Genomic DNA, 21,098 nt, shown 5'->3' on the forward strand with positions numbered 1-21,098 from the left:
ATATTGATGTCATCTAAAGTTTGAACTAATAGTACAATGATTTAATGCTCACTAATTTGAGTTCACAATACTTAGATATATGAAACATTTCACTTTTATAATCATAATGAGTTTTTAAAGGGTATTAAATTTATATAAAATTTCTAGAAAATACGCATGTATTTATAATTTTTTAAGATTTTGTAAGGATATATATCAAAATTAAATTAGATAAATATAAAAATATCTTTGTTCTTGTTGTTGTATATCTTTAAGTTTTTTAGTTTGAAGGTATATATATATATATATATATATATATATATATAACTGAATCGGATCAATAATGCATCTGATTTCGATATCCGTTCCGAGATTTCGGAGGTGAAGTGTTGCATCCGTAGCCTTTATCGATTTCGGATCCGGACACGAGTGGATCCCGACCAAACCCGACCCGTTAATAGACTAAGATAAAATCTGTGTTCGCTGTTCCGTTCCCGCCAGCTAATCATCGTGCATCACTTACTTTTCCCGCCAAAGCCACAACCGCGCCGCCCTAATCTTCCCGCTCCTCCCTCGCTTCTCTACACCTCTTCATCTCCCTCCTCTTCGTTTTTCTGCATCTCCTCATCCCTCTTTTTCCATCCATGGCAGCGTTGAAGAGCGTCGATTTCGCGGTCGATAAAGGTAATCCCTTCCTCTCCTCTTTGATTGTCGCCGATCACTTCCGTAGCTTTTGTTCTCATTTTTCTTCGCTTTCTTTCTCGATTCTTGTTCAGCCCTCGCCAAGGATTTCCTCAACAACTTCGCTGACGCCCTCGGCGAGCCCAAGTACCTCAATATCCTCGTAATCTCCCTCTGTCTCTTCTCTTTTCTGTGTCGTACTAGTCAAAGTAGTTGGTTGGTCCCGTTTCCGAACCCTAATTTTTGTTCCTCTCCTTTGCAGCAAGATGTCGCAAACCGCAAGCGGCGAGCCATCCATATCGAACTCGACGACCTCGTTGATGTGTGTATCCAGTTCATCCTCTTTCTCTCTCTCTCTCTGTATATGTGAACCTTGGGTTTTTATAGTGGTGTTGGATTGTTTGGTTGTCAGTACAAGGATTTGGATGAGGCCTTCTTGCAGAGGGTCACAGAGAACACCCGGCGCTACATTAACATATTTGCGGAGGCCATCGATGAGCTCATGCCAGAGCCCACGGAGGTTTTCCCGGTCGACGAGGACCGTGACATTCTCATGACGCAGAGGGTGGATGATGGAATGGATAACGTGGATAACTCGGATCCGCTCCAGAAGATGCCTTCTGAGATCAGGCGCTTCTTGTAAGTTAATTGAAACTCTAAAATTCTCTCTTTTGCCTCCTGTTTTTCTTTGGTACTTCTTACTGAATGAAGTCCTCTAAATTGCTGCTTGTCTCGTTATAATTGAGTAAGACATCATTTTTTTCTTAAAAGAATGTGATTTGTAATGTGCTAGTGGTGCTTTTGTGATAATTTGAAGAAGTCATTCCGCTTCCTGAGGTGCGCCAGAATTAAGTGTCACCTAAGGGCATCCTCATTAATGAGAATAGATGACACTTGATTCTCAAATGGAAGGCATGCCTAGGTCATCTTGGATCCTCTTTTTCTAAGATGTACATTTGCAGGCCAAATGGCCAATCATGCGAGGATATGAATTTTCCTTTTATATGGAGAAAATCAATGAGGCCCCAAGAGAGTATCTTGTTTCAACTTCTGCGGTGTGGATCTTGATGGTTCCACATGCTTTTTGCTCTTGTCAGGAAAACTTTATTGCCCCTAAAGCCCTGTAAGTTATATATCTTATTAGTGGTGAGAAGAGTGTGAATAATTTATAAACAAGGAACTTCAGAGTCCTCTGTTGGCCATTGAAACATTGTCAAGCAAAAGAAGCTAGTCAAGTAGTTTTCCTGTTGGTTGTCATTTTAGATGGAGTTCCAGTATCCAATTGTATTAGACATGATGGAACTAACTAAATGTTAATGGTTGGTGAAAGTATGTTCCAATTCATAATAAGTGCCAGTCATCATTGCTGTACATGCTTGAATTAAAATATGAATATCCCAATAGAACATATGTGCCTTCAGAAAAAAGATGATCCTACTAAGTATATACTGCATTAGAACCAATTAGATCAATGTATAGGCAAAACATATTGTTTCAAAGATGTCTAAAGAAAATACATGATTTCTGATTTACTATTTGATTTCTTTTCTATTCATTTTGAAAGAAGGGTGGATAAGTCCAGCCTCATTCTCATTTAATGAGAAAAAGCACATAAATTTTTTTGGTAATAGGATAAGACAATACTATTGAAGGTTTTCTCCAATTCATGTATCAAGAGCCTCTTAAATAATCAACTAGATTTCTTTCTTAGAATAAAGAAGAAAAATAACAACCAAGCCTGCATCTTAAAGGCTTATGTCTTCATAGGATTACCAGTCCCATAGTCTTGTAACTGACTAGGTTTGGAACATGAACTAGTCAATGACAATTCATACATGCTGGAAATACGAATATAATATCATTAAATATTTGACTGCTGCTGTCACTTCAGTCATGATCATAAACTAGTCAATGGCAATATGGACTTATTTACTGTTTGCACAGTCCATATGAACCACATAATTTCGCCTCTATTAGGGCTATGGATCCCTATTTTAGTAAGATAAGGACTATCTATTGATACCTTTCCTTTCTCATCCAAGCCTCTTGTCTTATGCCAATCAATTGCATCCGTTGTGTTGATTGTTATTTTAGTTTACTGCTGGATTGTTTTTATAAAAACCTTATTTAGCTATTTATTTTTTCTTTACGATTTATGCCACTATACTGGATTATCAACCTAATTTTCCTGCCTATAAATGTTATTATTTAATCTCTTTTCATTTTTGCTGCATTGAACCTTGCCTTATTAACATGATAATCATTGTGGCTTCTAGTGAAGTATACATAAAGGCATTCTCCAAGGGAACTCCATTTACTGTAAGACAAGTCAGAGCATCACATATTGGACAGCTTGTGAAGATTTCTGGCATTATAACACGTTGCTCAGATGTTAAGCCCTTGATGCAAGTTGCTGTTTATACTTGTGAAGACTGTGGTTTTGAAATTTATCAGGTATTGTCTTTCTGAATGCATGTAACTTGTCAATTTTCAAATTGTCATCTTTCAAATTTATTAGGAATGTGCCAAACTGCCAATTCCTCATTTTCTTTCATTAAAAAATATCATTCATCAATTATATGTCTGAATACCGTAACAGTTATCTTTATCTTTCATGACTTCTTGTTTCTTAAGCAGAGACTCCAGGAATATGACAACTATTGTTTCCTTTTTGTCCATAAGACTATTATTTGTTAACATATGTATCAGAATTGTCGCTTCTGTTCTGTATGGTTTATCCTAGTCATCGAGGATGATGGCTAGAAGCTGATGTGATATAAATGCCTACTCATTTTTTTTCATAAGTGGGTTTTTCTCATGAATTAACAGTCACCTATGGTGATCTCTATTCTGATTTTGATAGCATAAATACTTTAACACTTAGCAAGCTAAGATATACTTCCGAGAATGTTTTAATTTGGCAACTACTTCTCTGATATAATATGATAGGTAGCTTGACCTCACCTGATGTTTTTCTTTATTGTTTTGTTGGTCTACTTATAACTAATACATGTGTCTTTATTAATTGCTTGTTTCTTTGATGTATCATTATCAGGAAGTGACTGCTAGGGTCTTTATGCCCCTGTTCGAGTGCCCATCAAATCGCTGCAAAATAAATAAAGCTAAGGGAAATCTCATACTTCAGCTTAGAGCTTCAAAGTTTTTAAAGTTTCAAGAGGTAAAGTCTTAAGCTTATATCTATATGAAAAAAAGGATTGGACAGACTAACTGATCTTTTAGAACTTACATCTTATGATTGATGATTTAGGAGAGATGACATGTTTTCAGGTTTTCTTGCTATTTGTGCAAGAGTTGGCATCTATATGAGGGAAAATTGAGTCAAATGAAGGTTGTTTGGGATGTTTTTGTCTCTACAAGTTAGGGACAGAACTTAAAATGATCTGGGCCAAAAATGTCAAATTGAAGAGCAAGATCAAGGTGTCACAGTAATAGTGGGCTAACCAACTTATGCAAAACCCGATTCGATTATGCTTTTACCTCTGTTCTCTTTTTTCTTCCATTTTCCTTTTTTGTCTGTATATTTATTTAGATCTTCTTTCCCACTTATAGCTTCTGAAACACTAGACTGCATCCATATAAATTTGGTGCCAGTAAGGTCATAGTGGAAGAACCCTAAAAATGAAGCCTTATAAAAATTGTTTTCAAGATTCTTCGGTGTAAAGTAGTTTATCTTGAACAAGATTCAAACTTTGGAACAATTACGTGACCATGTTTCCTCTTCATGGTTAGCCTTATCTTTGTTTTTTATTCTCCAAGCACTTCAATACATGTTTTCTTCCTCTTCTTACTTTGAAATAAGCAATATTTACTCCACTTTTCGTATCTGTCTTATTAGATATTGAACCCATAGCATTGTTTGGCAGGAGGTTTTTGATATATAATCTCTTCTACTTCTGGAATTTATTGTGATTTCCTTGTTGGTTTTTCCTATTTTTCAGCTGAATCACTCCTGATTTTTTCAGTTATTGCGGCTTTCATGAATCAAGAGGATGATTATTTGATTTATTCTAGCTAAGATGACCATCTTCTATCTCATTTTCTACCTGGCCTGGGATTGAAGCAGAATGGCTTATATATATGCTTGAATTGGCCAAGACAGTAAAATTTTGATGGTTGTTTCTCTTTGTTATCAGTGAAAGCAGCATTATCAAGTTTGTTCTGTTTAGTAGTATCTATAACATCTTGTCTGATGTTCTGAGATTTATCAAAATTCTAAATGGATTGTCTTGTATTCTTGTTCATGCATTTGTCGCCTATTTTTATTGTTAATGGTCTGATTCTTTGTTGCGGTTTACAATTTACATGCAGGCAAGAATCCAAGAGTTAGCAGAACATGTTCCAAAGGGACACATTCCACGTTCTTTGACCGTTCATCTCAGAGGCGAACTTACTAGAAAGGTTAGCATATTTAAGTGACATTTAACCTTTTTTTATCCAGTTTCTTCTATTTCCTTTGGCTGGGGCAAATAAGAGCAATTGCTGCTTCTCTTCAGACCGCATGTGAATAGAATCCTAAGGCATCCAACATATAAGGATAACTGTGACATCTTTCCAACTTCTCCTTGATTTGCACTGGAAGATGCACTTCTGAGTTTTTTTCATGATTATGATATTTAGCAATATATATATCTTTGCTTGAGATTTTTTGGATCTTTTGCCTTTGGCAATTCTATTCCTTTATGAAAGGTCAAAATTCATCTTACCTGATCAATGGAATAAAGGCCACTGCATTAACAGCTATTCTGTCAATGACTTATTTTGATCCTTCTCTTTGGACGCTTTATTCTTAAAGAGCTGCAAATGGATTAAGTTTGGACAATCTAGTTTATATTCCAGGGCTATATGATAATCTTATGCAAGTGATATGGACATCACATATTTTGCAATTAATTTACAAAGGTTTCTTTTTCAGTTTGGTTAGGGTAATATTTTTTTTTAGCTAATTTGGCAGTTTCATATCTTTCGGGAAACTTGATGCAAATGTTCTGGATGGTGCTTTTTGGTATTAACAGGTTGTCCCTGGTGATGTGGTTGAATTGTCAGGGATCTTTCTTCCTATTCCTTATAGTGGATTCAGAGCACTTCGTGCAGGTTTGGTTGCAGATACATACTTGGAGGCTATGTCCATCACCCACTTTAAGAAAAAATATGAAGAGTAAGTCATTGTCCATTTGACCTATACATATTGTCTTTATATTGATTCAGATGAGTGTCATTGTAACATTGACCATTTGTTGTGTTGCCTATCTATTGTTTTTTTAAATGGCTGGTTGGATGAAAAATTCTTGCAAATATCTGTTAACTCATGAGTTCATGGAATTATGTTGTCAGACATGGAGATGCCTTAAACAGCATTTTTTCACTTGTTCTTACTTTTTTTTTTCTAAATTTTGGCATTTAGGCTACACACTTACCATCCCTTAACCCCACATTGGCGGGAGACTCTTGTGCTGGGCCCATGCTTTTTAATTGTTCTTGATGTTGCAAATGAGGAGGCAATTGTGTTGGATTGAACATTATAGGCTGTACATAAACATTTAGATCTTGATATGCTTTAGTTAGTATTCTCAACATGCTGTTCATGCATTAAAGAGTGTGGGGAATGATCTTAGTTTGCTTCATGTCATAATTGACTTCTTTCATATTCTTTGTACTTGACAAACAAGGAAGGCATGTAAAGCATCATTTTTAGTGCTTTTTGTTCTTGATAGGATTTAACATTCTAAGCTATTGCATGATATTGACTTGCTAGGCAAGTTCTTTATCCTTCTACACAATTCTTTTTGGGTCATCCTGCGATACTGGATAACATACTTTATCAGTTGGTACTTGTTAACATACTAGGCATTCTGATCGTCATAATAGCTAAAGTCACAGTTCAAACAACTGGCCCGACTGGTATGTACCGACCAACATTTATCGGTTTGATCTGGTTTCATCATGTGGACTGGAAGATTTCACCCAGTTCATATCAAAACTGGGTTTGAAACTTCCCTGAAGTTCTTGTTTCTGATTCCTCACTACTAATAACAAGTTAATTATTCAACCCAATGATGTAGATCAATGGAATCTATGATGACATGACAATTTGTCACATTGACAATTGAAATTGAACCGTGGAAGGCTGTATAAATACACCTACTAATAGATCTCAACAAGGTAACAAGGTAAAATGATTATGATCAACTCAGTTATTTACATGCCTCAGTTTTGGATGTTGTTAAATGTCTTCAATTCTTTGATATATGAACATTGCAGATATAATTTAGTCCTAACCCCTAAGCCCCTCTAGCAAAGCATGCTAGTGACAAGTGAGTCTGTCAATTTCAATGACTTAGTTAACTTCATGTTATTATTTAATCTTCCATGCAGCTATGAGCTTAAAGCCGATGAGCAGGAACAAATTGAACGACTAGCTGAGGATGGTGATATATATAACAAGTTGGCAAGGTCATTGGCACCAGAGATATTTGGCCATGAAGATGTCAAAAAAGCTTTGCTTCTACTTCTTGTGGGTGCTCCTCACCGCAAGCTCTCTGATGGTATGAAGGTGAGTGGTGCAATTTGTTGTGGTCTTCCGATATTTTACCAAGACAAAGCCAGATTGACCTAACTATATGTTTTCCTTGAATTCACTTTTTGGCCTTGGAAAAACTATATCTTATTTGGATGCTAGTTATGCTTTTCTAGTCAGAGGCTGCTAAAAATATATGGCTTGTTTGAGGTAAAGTGGTGAATTATGTCATCCCTCCTCTCATTGATAAATGAATAGCCTCTTCCTCTTCTGCCTCAGAGTCCTATTCACAAGTGCATGTGATATGCTATGCTTCCTTATAAAACCATGAAATTAGCATATCATGATAACATTCTGTTCTGTGTTACTACCATCTGGAAAACCTTGAATGAGATAACATTGAATGTGCAGATAAGAGGAGACCTGCATATCTGTTTAATGGGAGATCCTGGAGTGGCAAAAAGTCAGTTACTCAAACACATAATAAACGTTGCACCAAGGGGAGTGTATACTACAGGTCGAGGGAGCAGTGGGGTTGGTCTAACTGCCGCTGTCCAGAAAGATCCTATCACAAATGAAATGGTGCTTGAAGGAGGAGCGCTGGTGAGTCATCCTGTTCTTTGTTTACCTTATTTTCTTCAACTAATGTAGAATCTCAACCAAATATATGTCACATTTGTAAGATATCATGCACCAATAATCTAGTTAATTCTTCCACTTAATTTCTTTTTGTGTTCAAAAACCAAACTTATCTTGACATTGATTCAGCTGATGGAGATGGACTCTCATTCATCATCATATCATCTGGCATGGGATATTCCCTAATAAATTAGTACTTGTTAACGAATAATTGTAGCTGATTTTGTTGAAGTAGGAATTCTGACCATACAAATTTGTGTTTAACCACATTGTTGATTACCTTCTGGCTTGTTTTATGCTAGCTGTCATTCAATTCAATAAACATCTGTTATATGCGATACTGAGTTTGTTCTGTCAATTGACTTATTGGCGAGCTTTCTTTGGAATTATTTGGAGAAGTAGAACAGAATAAAACATAGGAAACGAATTAGTTAACTTTTCCATAATTAGAACCTGTGGCTGATTCTCTTCACTTTGTGCATCTGATTCCAGATAAGCTTGTATTGTCATGTTCAAAGCCCCTTCTATATTTATTGTGAAAAAGCAGGTTGGTGAAACTCTTTTAAGTTTCAGGTGTTAGCTGACATGGGCATATGTGCAATTGATGAGTTTGACAAGATGGAAGAATCAGATAGAACTGCAATCCATGAAGTGATGGAGCAACAGACAGTAAGCATTGCTAAGGCTGGCATTACCACCTCTCTTAATGCAAGAACGGCAGTTCTTGCTGCTGCCAATCCAGCCTGGTACAGAATGAACCATAAGATATCCTATTTTTCTTCTTACAAATGGCTTTCACTATATGATCTTACATATGGCTGCCGGTAGGTGATTCAAAATCTTTCGTTCTCAGGGGAAGATATGATCTACGGAGAACTCCAGCAGAAAATATCAATCTTCCTCCAGCTCTTTTATCACGTTTTGATCTCCTATGGTTAATTCTGGATCGTGCAGACATGGATAATGATCTTGAAATGGCTAGACATGTTGTCTATGTGCATCAAAATCTTGAATCGCCTTCACTTGGATTTACACCACTTGAACCTTCTGTTTTAAGGTAATTCTTCAAAATGGAAAGGTGGTTGTTGCACTAGCAATTAGTGAAATGTAGTAATTAGTTCCATACAATATCTCTCAAGCCTAATATATACCCTGAGCCAGGATCATATTCAGAATTTGGAATTATTGTCTTGAGACAAAAAAAGAATCACTGATACCCAACACATTCTTATTTGTTCAACTTTGTTCTTAATTTTCCTTGTCGTGTCACTAGTACAAGTCACTACAGTTTTGGCTTCTTAATTATTGTCATCATCGATGGTATTCTTGTACTATATTCTGCACAAATAAAATTTGTCATTCTTTGGACACAGAGCTTATATTTCTACTGCAAGAAGAATAGCTCCTTCCGTGCCAAGGGAGCTTGAGGAGTACATTGCTACTGCATATTCTAGCATCCGCCAAGATGAAGCCAAATCAAATGCACCACACTCTTATACAACTGTCAGGACTCTTCTTAGCATTCTCCGGATATCTATCGTAAGCTAACCCTTATCTCTCAAAGCAAATCTGACTCAGTTATATGGTTTTTTTTTTCTACTAACATCATAACTCTGATTGATTAACAAGAATTGTTCTCTCTATCTATTTTGTGAATGTTGAAGAATATCTAAAAGACAATTGACTTTTCAAAATTGCAGGCCCTAGCAAGGCTTCGATTTTCGGAGACTGTAGCTCAAAGTGATGTGGATGAGGCACTGCGTTTGATGCAAATGTCAAAGTTCTCATTGTACTCGGATGATCGCCAGAAATCTGGCCTAGATGCCATATCTGATATTTATTCTGTCCTGCGAGATGAAGTTGCCAGGACAAACACCATGGATGTGAGCTATGCTTGTGCTCTTAACTGGATATCCAGAAAGGTTAGCTGATAGTACTATTCTTATTTGTTGTAGTAACAGTTAGAAAATTAACTTATGCTTAAAGTAAGTTTTCTGATGAACTTTGCTCTTCTGATATAATTCGAACAGGGATACAGTGAAGGTCAGCTGAAAGAATGCCTAGAGGAATATGCTGCGTTGAACGTGTGGCAGATCCATCCCAACACTTTTGACATCCATTTCATTGACGCCTAACGCAGTCACCTTGTAAAATAGAAGCCCTCTTGGAAGTCCAAATGTTTCAAGTGTCGAACTTGAAAGATCCTGCTGTCACCCTTCGGAGAGCTCAACCATCATACTGTAGTTGATATTTGTGTACACTTGTTGCTGAATGTTTCTATACTGTAGTTGAACATGATTCTATACTGTAGGTAGCAGCAACTTGAGATGTAGGCCCTAATTCCCATCCTTTCTAATCTATTGCCGCATGTTGCGACAAAGATTAGTGCATGTGTTTAGGGACATGGAAGACTGCGACAGATTGAGGTCATTTAGGCCATACAAGTCTAAAAGCAGGTTCACGAGGGCCTCTGTATAATCGCACTTGTCTTTGACTTATTACAGAAGTACTATCCCGTTACAAAAGCCTTCTTATCGAAATTATAAGACAATATCATATATATTTTATTATTTATCTTCGTGATTAACAAAATTAATCTAAATCATACTTATTTTTCTGAAGCCCAAATTAACATGCTTATAACATAATTGTACGCATAAAACGTTCGTCCAAATGCTTACGTAATGTGCGGTCTGTGCCTCCGCACGGATTTGCGATAGTGGCAGCGCGGAATGACCACGTAAGCCTCCACCCGAACCATTTGCCTGCGACTCCTCCCCATATCTGGGTTCCATTCCTTTGCTGTTCCCCTCCCATCGCCGAGATTTTTGTTTGATTTCCGGCGTTTTGGTTGGTGACTTCGGCTCAGAACCCATTCCGACTGCCGGATCCGTTCTCTTCCGGCCGGAATCCGGCGAGATCTCGCGGCGATCCGATAGATCCGGTCGCGTTCGGGGCGGATCCACTCCGGCGGCGATGTTCCTCGTAGATTGGTTCTACGGCGTCCTGGCCTCGCTGGGCCTGTGGCAGAAGGAGGCCAAGATCCTGTTCCTGGGGCTCGATAATGCTGGAAAGACGACGCTGCTGCATATGCTCAAGGACGAGGTTTCACATTTGATGGGTTCCTTCTGGAGCTTTTCAATTTGATTTTTGTGGGTCCATATTCTGTGATTTCGGAATTTAAGGAGATGTTGGTTGGATTTTTTTTCTTCTCGAATGCAGAGATTGGTTCAGCACCAGCCGACGCAGTACCCAACGTCGGAGGAGCTGAGTATTGGGAAGATCAAGTTCAAGGCCTTCGATCTGGGAGGCCATCAGATCGCACGACGTGTCTGGAAGGATTACTATGCGAAGGTCTAAATCTCATCGTCTAAACTTTACCTTTCATTATGCAAGTGGGAAAGAAAATAATCTGTTATCACTAGGTATTGTCTTCCTTGGACCTGTTTCAGGTATTCTACTTCATTAGATTAGAGTTGTTTTCCACCGAGTGCTGCTGAAAGAAAAATACCTTCAACTAGAACAGGGATTTATTGCTACTGTTATTAATTTTGCCTTCTTGTATGATATCTTATCCATAGGAACCTCTATTAGAAGTTTTTTTTCGTAGGTTTTGCATATGACATCTTCTATATCAGATATCTAAATCCATGTAGGTATTAATCCATGGTCGTCAAACACGAATCAGTTGGACTGGTATGTATAGGTTGGTACATGCCAATCCGACCAAGTATCAATATAGAAAAGTATAGTGGAATACCAGTACATTACCATCATTTTGATTTATTATTATTTTATTCGATGACATCTGATAATACAGGTTGTATACCATCAAATAAGCCACCAAAATTAATATCAAATTGGAAAATCCTTATGAAGTTGTCGCCCAAGCACATCCTTGTCTTGTTCGATACATATGCTGTGCGACAATCTGCTTTAAATGTTGCAACATGGTTGTTAGCCTGGGGTTGGAGATTCAGAATCCATTGGAGATTAATGAGTTGTTCTTCCATATCCTTTTGTGAGTCCAACAGAATATGTGCTCTTGTCACTTCTGCATGTGTGCTATTGGATGATTATATTTCATTGTTAGGATGGTAGTAAGAGAAGATAGAGACTGTTAATAATTAACTTGTTAAATTTTTTGTTACTATTGGATGTATTTGAGGCTGGAGCTCTATACTTCTTCGGAAGAATAAAAATAGTGAGGAGCAATTAATGGATCTAGCCATCAAGGCCTGTAGAGGTCCTTACTCTCATGGTCCATGGTTTTCAAGCCTAAATAACATGCTAAAATATTGGCCAAAAATTGGCTGGCCCTTCAATTGAATTGAGACCGAACTCACCTGGAAGTCCTTTTAAGTGAAATGTATCCCATCCTTGGTTTACAGTGAACATGATCAGGTGGTTTGAGGGCAATTTTTGGAAGGCAAAACTAAAAGGTGCAAGCTTGACTACTAGTATGTGATCTAATGAGCTTTTATGGTCTGGAAGATTCCTCAAGTTGGTACTACATGAAACTAAAAATATCCTCCCAAGTTTTCACAAGACTAAAACAGTAGATGCCTGATTTAGATTCTGAAATTTTTGTTTGGTTGCTATATGGGGAAGTTTCCAAACCTGGTGAATCAGTGGACCACATAACGAAGTCTTTGAGCCCTTTTAATTTCACTTGTGTCTTTTTGACTTCTAATTAGGATTTTTATTTTACTTTTAACTTTTGATTTATATGTCGTAGGATCAATAATCTGTTTCATATCTTGTTTGACATTTGATCATATCTCTTCAAACATTCATGGATGTTGCACCTGTCTTGTTTGCCCTTGATAGAATAGTCTTGAGGGCAACTAGGTGTCCTTAGCGGGAATGAGTTGTTGAATGTTACAAAAAAATTATGACTTACAAAGAGACAATCACTCTTATGATTATGAATACGGATGACTTTTTCGTAGTTAGATGAATGTAGAAATTTTGCAGGTGCTTAGAATTGTGTTTCCTTTTCTTTTGTGCTTTAAGGTGTTCCAAATGGATTGCCATCTTTTCTGAACAGGTGGATGCAGTGGTGTATTTAGTAGATGCATTTGACAAGGAGAGGTTTGCAGAGTCAAAGAAGGAGCTCGATGCTCTTCTCTCCGATGACGCCTTGGCAAACGTTCCGTTCCTCATTCTGGGTAACAAGATCGACATCCCATATGCCGCATCTGAAGACGAGCTGCGCTACCATCTTGGCCTGAGCAACTTCACTACCGGTAAGGGTAAGGTGAACCTTGTTGATTCCAACGTCCGCCCTCTCGAGGTTTTCATGTGCAGCATTGTTCGTAAGATGGGCTATGGTGAAGGGTTCAAGTGGCTCTCCCAATACATAAAGTAGGATTCTGCCTTTACCACAGATGTCTCAGATACAGAAACTAAAGGTTTGACTTGCTGTGATTCTTCTTTGGATATCTCTCTTTTATAGTGGATTTTAGACACTTAATTCAGTGGATCATGGAGAATGCGAAAGTGGCATGTGATGTCAAAACCATGATGGATCTGGATTGTGGTTTGAGCCTTTTGCATACTTTGAGGTCACATTCCTTTCTCAAAGCTAACCTATCATGAACATCTCTGCTTGGGTTTAGTTTTCTTTTGATTTTTTTTCTAATATTATATTTATCTCCAGTTTTGACCCACTTTATATGGCTTTTGAGTTTTGATTTATATAAGGGGGTGTCCTTAGTTGTTAACCAAAGTAGTGGGAGAGAAGCAATGAGAAAAAAAATACAATACAATCGTCGAAACATTGAGAATAATTTGATGTTTTTTAATTTCAATTTTTAGCATAATTTAAAAAATTACCTAATTTGGAAGAAAAGTTTTTTTGTTGCGACCTCATGTAGGAAATGAAAATGAAAATATTTAGATGAAAATTTGCGATATTTAGTTTTGACCATCAAACAAACATTATTAGAAATGATAATAAAAAAGCGTGACAACACGTAAGCGTAGCTTTTTTTTTTTTTTGAATTACTGAGTAAACATAAACATCTGACTATTACCTTTCCTTGAATTTGGTTGTTTCGAATTTTAGATGCTCTTGCTTTAATATTTAGTTTCTCGTTCCTAAATAATATCAAATAAAGGGTTCTTTCTTTATTTGTTCAAATTTCTTAATAAACGTTTTTTGTATGCGGCCCTTTTTTTTGTTTTGTTTAAATTTTAGATACTTTTATATGCTCTTGATTTAATTTTCAGTTCATTTTACCTGAATAATATTTCTTAAACATTTTTTCTTAATAATATTTTTTGTATCTGACCCATTTTCTTTGTTCTATTTAAAATTTAGATTTATTGATTTTATTAATCATATATAATTTGGATTTTTTTGGCGAATATTCATATTTTCGGTATTTCTCAATCTATATTCCCATTTTACATTTTCCTAAACACTATCCTAAACTGTCTCTTATAAATTTTTTCACCTGTCATAATATTCTCACACGTTATAGTATTTTAGTCATTACAATAAAAATATTATAAATGAACTAAATAAATCACTAACACATTAGAAACCATTTGATAATTGATATATCGATTCAAACAGGTATTAACATTACTGAAATGTAAATAAAAAATCAGTTTGTTATAGTATCTTTATCACAACAATAAAAACATTACAAAATGTACTCGAAAAATTCAAATGAACGTCAAACCTCAATCGAATCAATTATTAGTCTAAAAATATGATGTCATAATAGTCCACGAGTGAAGTCACTTATGATAATTTTTTAATGACATTTATAATATTTTTAGTATCTTAGTAAAAATGCCGTAGATGCAGTTTGAAAATACTATAAACGAACTAAATTAAAACACTCTAGCAATCTAAAATTGGTAAAAAAAAGAAAAGGGTGAAAAAATTGATGAAAACATTTTTAAAATTAAGGATATTATTGAAGGAATAAAAAAGAGGGATACGGATTGGAAAATGTTTAAAATAAATACTTTCTAGGAAAATCGTTAAAAATTATGCTCTTCATATAAATTTTCCTCGTCCCTATATAATTTCTATCCCCTCTTGTTTAGTATTTTTCTTTTTAGAAATCATTTTCGATTTGGGTCTCACTTTTACATTTATTTAATAGGTTCGGATCGGGTCGGATCGGATCGGACGGTCATTTCGGGGTTCGGTGACGAGTCTCAAATCTTTGCGGCCGTTGGATCTACGAGCCAGTCGTATCACGTGGTGACGACTTGGATCTCCACCAAGCACTCGCGGCCTCGCTCCATTATAATTGGCATTACTAGGAAGCGCGGAGAGATGAATCGTTTGCCTCCCCTACTTGATTCAGAGAACAGAAGCGAGAGAGAGACAGAGAGAGATGGAACGATCTCAGATCTGGTTCGCTCTCGGAACCGTAATTCTAGCTCTGCTCTTCGCCTGCGCCCTTGCCGACGACGACGTCTTCGTCCTCACCGAGGCCAACTTCGAGAAGGAGGTCGGCCAGGATCGCGGCGCCCTAGTCGAGTTTTACGCCCCTTGGTAATTCCTGAACCTACGTCTCTCTCCCCGAACCCTGTTAATTCTCGATTCTTCTCTGTTACTTCCGGATCGGTGAATCTGGTGGAGTTTTTGCGGTCTTCCAATTCATTCGGCAGAGTCCTTCGATCAGATCGGACTCTAATGCATGGATCTTGTGGTTTGTGTGTTGGATGAGGGGGCGTTGGCTCGATCTCGATGGAGCACACGATTAGTTTCCTTTTCTGCCTTTTCATCTAACGAATTGCTTTGCTTAGTTTCTTCACTAAATGTTGTCTTAATAAGAAGTGTACTGTTGTTTCCATCTGATTGGTGGTCCCGATGATGTCGAAGGCATTTTGTAATTGGATGCCTCAATATCTTGAAGGTCGGAGAAACGTTGATATTGGATCAGTTGAATGTGTCCTACATTTGTTTTAGTTGAAACAAATCTGTTTGATTCTTGTTTGGTGCGGAACTTGAATTGGAACAGTTGGTTTCTTCCTCTGTGATCATTGAGGTTTCTTCTGGGTGTTGGAACAGTGAGCTTCATTACGATGGTGAGAAGTCTTGAGTGACAGTTCCATTGAGGAACGACAGTATCATAAACAAAGATTCAATCTATGTTTTTTCCTTTCCGATTATGTAATTCTAGTCTTTGCTTAAAAATGCTCTTGGTTGCAGGTGTGGACATTGCAAGAAGCTTGCTCCTGAATATGAAAAGCTGGGCTCAAGCTTTAAGAAGGCTAAATCTGTTTTGATTGGGAAGGTTAGGCTTATTCTTATTATCTTAGTTTTACTAAATGATTTATACTTGAGGTTCCATTTTCTTTTCTCCTGCATTTATTCATTGTTCTGTATGTAGCATGTGGTCTATCATTCTGCTATGTAATAATGATAATAAATAAAATGCTTGATAAGATTGACAGGGCTTCTTATACTGTCCTAGCAACTGCTGACAATGCATTGGCTCTGATTTTAGTGCTCACTTGTCCTATTTAGGTGGACTGTGATGAACACAAGGGCTTATGCAGCAAGTATGGAGTTTCAGGTTATCCAACAATTCAATGGTTTCCCAAAGGTTCCTTGGAACCAAAAAGGTCAGTGTAATTCCATCTTAGGAGCACATTGCTCAATTAACCACTCGGTATTAGCTTCAAAATTTTTGTTTTTTGTGGAATAGTCTTTTTCCTGTGATAGGATATAAACTAATTACTAATAATTATGTAGATATGAAGGCCCACGAACTGCAGAATCACTTGCTGAATTTGTGAATACTGAAGGAGGTACAACTTTGTTTTGATATGCTATTAGTGCTTGTAATCTAGAATGTAGAATTTTTGCACAGATTGTCACTGTCAGAGATGTAATGCAGTTTTGGTTAGGTTTGATACTTGTTGACTTTTGCATGTATCATCAATTTCAATGATCATTTCTTATCTTCTTCTGTCATATGAATTGACTTTTGAGTCATTTGTGGACTTACTATTGCAGGAACAAATGTGAAGCTGGCATCTATCCCTTCCAATGTAGTAGTTCTAACCTCTGAGACATTTGACCAGATCGTCCTTGATGAAACTAAAGATGTCCTTGTGGAATTCTATGCACCATGGTTGGTTTACATTCTCAGTGCTCTTTGTCAATGATAAATGACACGAGTTACCTTGTCTTATCCATTATTAGATTAACTGATTATTCTTAACATGTCAACAGGTGTGGACACTGCAAGCATCTTGCCCCTGTGAGTATATTGTCGTATGGAAATTCCTAGTACAGATGACTTGAAGCCAAATTTCATCATATATTTGATCATTGGGATCTGATCTGTTTTATTTTAATGCAGACTTATGAGAAGGTAGGCTCTGCATACAAATTGGAAGAGGATGTTATAATTGCTAACTTGGATGCTGATAAACACAAGGATTTAGCAGAAAAGTAAGTTTAATCATGCAATTATAACACTGAATATCCAGTTAAATCCTCTATGATTTTCCATTCTAAAATTGTTTCTTTATGTTAAATCTGCTTAGAATTGTTGAACCACCATAAATGGTGCATTAGTCGAGGTCTTGTACATTGGGCTTGTCCCTTTATTTCCTTTGAGACCTTGCTGACCAGGGATGAATCATGGTAATAGCCCTTAAGGGGATCAGACTCCTTTTGCCTCTGAGCCGAAAGAGCTGAAGGAAAAAACCATCCATGCATATATGATAGTACTTAATGCGAACAGCTCAGTTGACTTGATGGACTTGCTTTATTTCCCCTGTTCTACATTTTTTTTCATGTCCCTTTGAGTAATTTCTCTTTCCAGCATATCTATCGTGTGGAATCCTACACTAAATTTCATTGTTGCTTGTGGTCCTTGGCTTTTGCTTCAACAACTAAACCATCTTACCCAGAATTCCACAATGACATATTTTTTTGGTCAGGCTTTGTGGATTATGTTCACTGCATTTTGTTGTGCTATCAAACCAACTTGGATTCAACTTGTTTCACTAGTCTAGGATTTCAGTGTTCTTTATTCACTGGAAAGTTCTCTTACAATCTCTTGTAGTTTTGTATCATGTCATCGGACTACTGATATTTTCATGGTCAAGAATTGATCCAAGGCTGTAGTTGTAATTTTGCTGCATGTTCCTTTTGATCTTTTGAAGTCTGCTAATGTCTCTTGTTTGTGTTGATTAATGTGATAGTATATGATAAGTTTAATTAAAAACACTGAATTTGTAGGTTTTTCGATTTGGTATTGTTGGAGGTGCTTTAACTTTTCATGAAGCATTTTAACATAATATCATAGTTTTATGCCTTCAATATGTCCAACACAATGAGATGATTTTCTGCTAATTCTTATTTATTTCTTCTGGTACTTCTGTATTTTGATGTGAGTTTTCCTAGTTGGAAATTTGAGAAAAAATGACATAACAAATATATAATTACTAGCAACCTTATCCCAGTCACATTACATCAACAATGTTTTGGTGTATAAAATGCTTCTGAGTATTGAAATGAAACTATGTGCACTCTGAAGTATGAATGATATACTATATATATTATATTCTAAAAAGTTTGTGATGAATTTGTTGACTAATATTACTTCGATTCTTATGATGTATATATATTTTTATTCTGTATTCGTTGTCAAATTAAGATGTAGGGTGTTTTGCCATATGATATTTCAAGTTTCAACTACTATGATATTGTGTTGTCTTTGTTTTTTAAATCTGATACAATTAGTGGTTTTCTGAGTGATTCCAAATGAAATGTCCACCATGTAAAATGGACATTAATTAGGCATCTCTGGTCTCATGTGCACCAGTACACCTGTTGTTTTTCAGGTACGGAGTAAGTGGTTATCCTACACTGAAGTTTTTCCCCAAGGGCAACAAAGGTGGTGAAGACTATGACGGTGATCGCGACTTAGATGACTTTGTTAAATTTCTTAATGAGAAGTGTGGCACCAGTCGGGATGCGAATGGCCAACTTACTTCACAGGTTATGGGTGATAGATCATAATGGTATTTACGAATTAGGTTAGTTGCTTCTTTCTAACAAATGGAGTTTAATTAATGTAGGCTGGCATTGTAGCAAGCTTAGATGCTTTAGTGAAGGAATTTGTGAGTGCCTCTGATGATGAACGGAAGACAATCCTGTCTCGGATGGAAGAGGAGGTTGAAAAACTTACAGGTTCTTCTGCAAGGTAATGTCTTTTTTCTAGTGTTTTAACTCTAGCAGTACTGCTGATTGTGACTGAGAAAATATGGTGTTAGCCGGTTTGCTTTCTCTTACTGCCCTGATGTCAGTATGTCACTTTCGGTTACTTGTTTCTCTCCTATGACCAATATACTTACAGTGTATGATTTGGATCGGCAAGAATGACTTGTACCTTTTTTTCTTATAATCTGTTGAAATGGAAAAACAGACCCTCCTGATTTCCTGGGTTCATGGTTCAGGGTCTCGTTACTTATGATTTCTCTTTATTAAGTCTATTCTAATAGTATTTAGTGACCAATAACTTTGGAAAGCTGACCTTTTCAACAACTGTTCGCTGTATCTCCTACTTCTTTCAGACTACTTGCCATTATTATGTTACCGGTGTGTCGAGTGAAGATTGGGTCTTTCGTACACTATCCACTTGGATACATTGCCAACTCGGCCAAAACTTTCTAGTGTTGTTGCAGTATTTTTGCTCATTGCATCACCAGCCATTCTGTCACAAACTCTTTTCATTTGCTTTTGTAAACATTCTGTAATGTTGCACATATCAACAATTTCTTCACATATAATTGCTGTATTTGGCATCATATACATTCCACTGCTCCACATCCTCCAGACCTAATAGAAAACAAGTAAAACACATGTACATAACAAAACCGAAATGCAACCAGAACAAATATAAATATGCTATTTGCCAACTTGTGACACTTTTGTTGTGCAATTACATGTGTTTTTGGTCCTGAAAATTCAGGTATGGCAAGACATACTTGAAGGCTGCGAAAAGCTGCATTGAGAAAGGTGCCAACTATGCTACTAAGGAAATCGAGCGGCTGCAACGCATGTTGGCTAAGGTGAGGGGAAAAGGAAAAAAAAAATAAAGGATTTGTCTTTGTTTTTAACATCTATTCACTTGAAATGCTAACATGGAAAAACTTTGTCTGGTTTGTGTGTTTAACAGTCAATTAGTGCTTCCAAGGCAGATGAGTTCATCATCAAGAAGAACATCCTGTCCACTTTCTCAACCTAATCTGAGATTTTGCTCTCAAAACATTTCCGAGAGGAATACTTACAGCCGAGAAGTGGGTCCCACATGTTAGAGATTCCACTTCGAAATCAACTCATCCCTTAACTTAGGATTGGATATTTTTATTGTGATCTTTACAATCAAACTGATGTCATCATTTATGATTATATGGTTGAACTATAGTCAAAAGGGTCTGTCACTGAGACAACAAAAAGAAAAAAGATTGCTGGTTGGTAGCATGCTTTGAACTTTGATTCACTGTATGATAAATAAATTAAAAAAATGCAGGATCATATATGAATTAGTCGGATTTCAGTCCCAAGATAGAGATCTGCTGATCCACGTCTTGTTTCATCCTCGCTCTTGCTCTTGCGCTCCAAAGAGCGTAGATAATTGCCTTGATATCTTTTAATGGAAAAAAAAGATGAGGGCTATTGGTTGACGTTGGAGATGGATCTACTAAACTTAGATACTCATTTCTCATCTCTACACTCCAGTCTCTTTTGTGCAATACCCCCAACTATTTATCATGATTCAACTCTCTTGCCATGAGTTCGCAATCAACACAAGCGAGAATCTTAATCAAATCAATGTGTTGGGTCAATTGAGACTCGGCATGTAGAATCCAATAAGTTAACAGTCGGATCTATCATGTCAACATGAGTTGAGGGGAGTGTTTTTTTGAAAATATTTCTTCAACTACTCACTCTATAAATATGTCAGCATGAGTTCAGGGAAATATTTTTTGAAAGTATTTCTTCAAAATTGCCGTCCTTCCTGCACAAATTGACCGCAAAAGAAAAAGACACTGACGGTAATTTTGTCTTCTGACATATTACCGTTAACCACAGAGTCTCTCTCTTTCTCTCGCCAGCGGGCACTCACACCAACCGCATGAGTCGCTGCACATCTCATCAGTGGAGAACCACCAGGTCGCTTGACACGAGCGACGGTGGGGCTCCAGTTGCGGTGGACATGAGGACGACAGAGCTCATCACGAGGTTCTATGAGCAGATGTGGGAGTCGTT

The 21,098-nt window shown here is 36.9% G+C and overlaps 3 protein-coding genes across 3 annotated transcripts; all 3 read left to right on the plus strand.

The window, feature by feature from the left end:
• The first annotated feature begins 502 nt into the window (after nt 1–502).
• Nucleotides 503–10,312, plus strand: LOC103969808 (DNA replication licensing factor MCM7). The gene is made up of 15 exons (XM_009383455.3): nt 503–663; nt 756–823; nt 923–982; nt 1,073–1,299; nt 2,937–3,114; nt 3,716–3,838; nt 4,990–5,079; nt 5,694–5,836; nt 7,054–7,231; nt 7,607–7,798; nt 8,408–8,580; nt 8,688–8,891; nt 9,208–9,373; nt 9,535–9,756; nt 9,865–10,312. Exons 1-15 carry the CDS (start codon nt 624–626, stop codon nt 9,967–9,969), a joined length of 2,169 nt encoding a protein of 722 aa, XP_009381730.2. The 5' UTR covers nt 503–623; the 3' UTR covers nt 9,970–10,312.
• Nucleotides 10,313–10,527: 215 nt separating this feature from the next.
• Nucleotides 10,528–13,310, plus strand: LOC135630921 (GTP-binding protein SAR1A). The gene is made up of 3 exons (XM_065138231.1): nt 10,528–10,939; nt 11,057–11,188; nt 12,885–13,310. The coding sequence occupies exons 1-3, from the start codon at nt 10,811–10,813 to the stop codon at nt 13,203–13,205; spliced, it is 582 nt and encodes a 193-aa protein (XP_064994303.1). The 5' UTR covers nt 10,528–10,810; the 3' UTR covers nt 13,206–13,310.
• A 1,819-nt stretch (nt 13,311–15,129) lies between these two features.
• On the plus strand, nt 15,130–20,380 carry LOC135630948 (protein disulfide isomerase-like 2-2). Its single transcript, XM_065138277.1, has 11 exons — nt 15,130–15,356; nt 16,017–16,101; nt 16,335–16,432; nt 16,563–16,618; nt 16,827–16,944; nt 17,046–17,073; nt 17,176–17,267; nt 18,668–18,824; nt 18,905–19,029; nt 19,798–19,897; nt 20,005–20,380. Exons 1-11 carry the CDS (start codon nt 15,196–15,198, stop codon nt 20,071–20,073), a joined length of 1,089 nt encoding a protein of 362 aa, XP_064994349.1. The 5' UTR covers nt 15,130–15,195; the 3' UTR covers nt 20,074–20,380.
• The last annotated feature ends 718 nt before the right edge of the window (nt 20,381–21,098 follow it).

This window comes from Musa acuminata, chromosome BXJ3-2 (assembly GCF_036884655.1).
Source record: "Musa acuminata AAA Group cultivar baxijiao chromosome BXJ3-2, Cavendish_Baxijiao_AAA, whole genome shotgun sequence".
Lineage (NCBI taxonomy): Eukaryota > Viridiplantae > Streptophyta > Magnoliopsida > Zingiberales > Musaceae > Musa > Musa acuminata.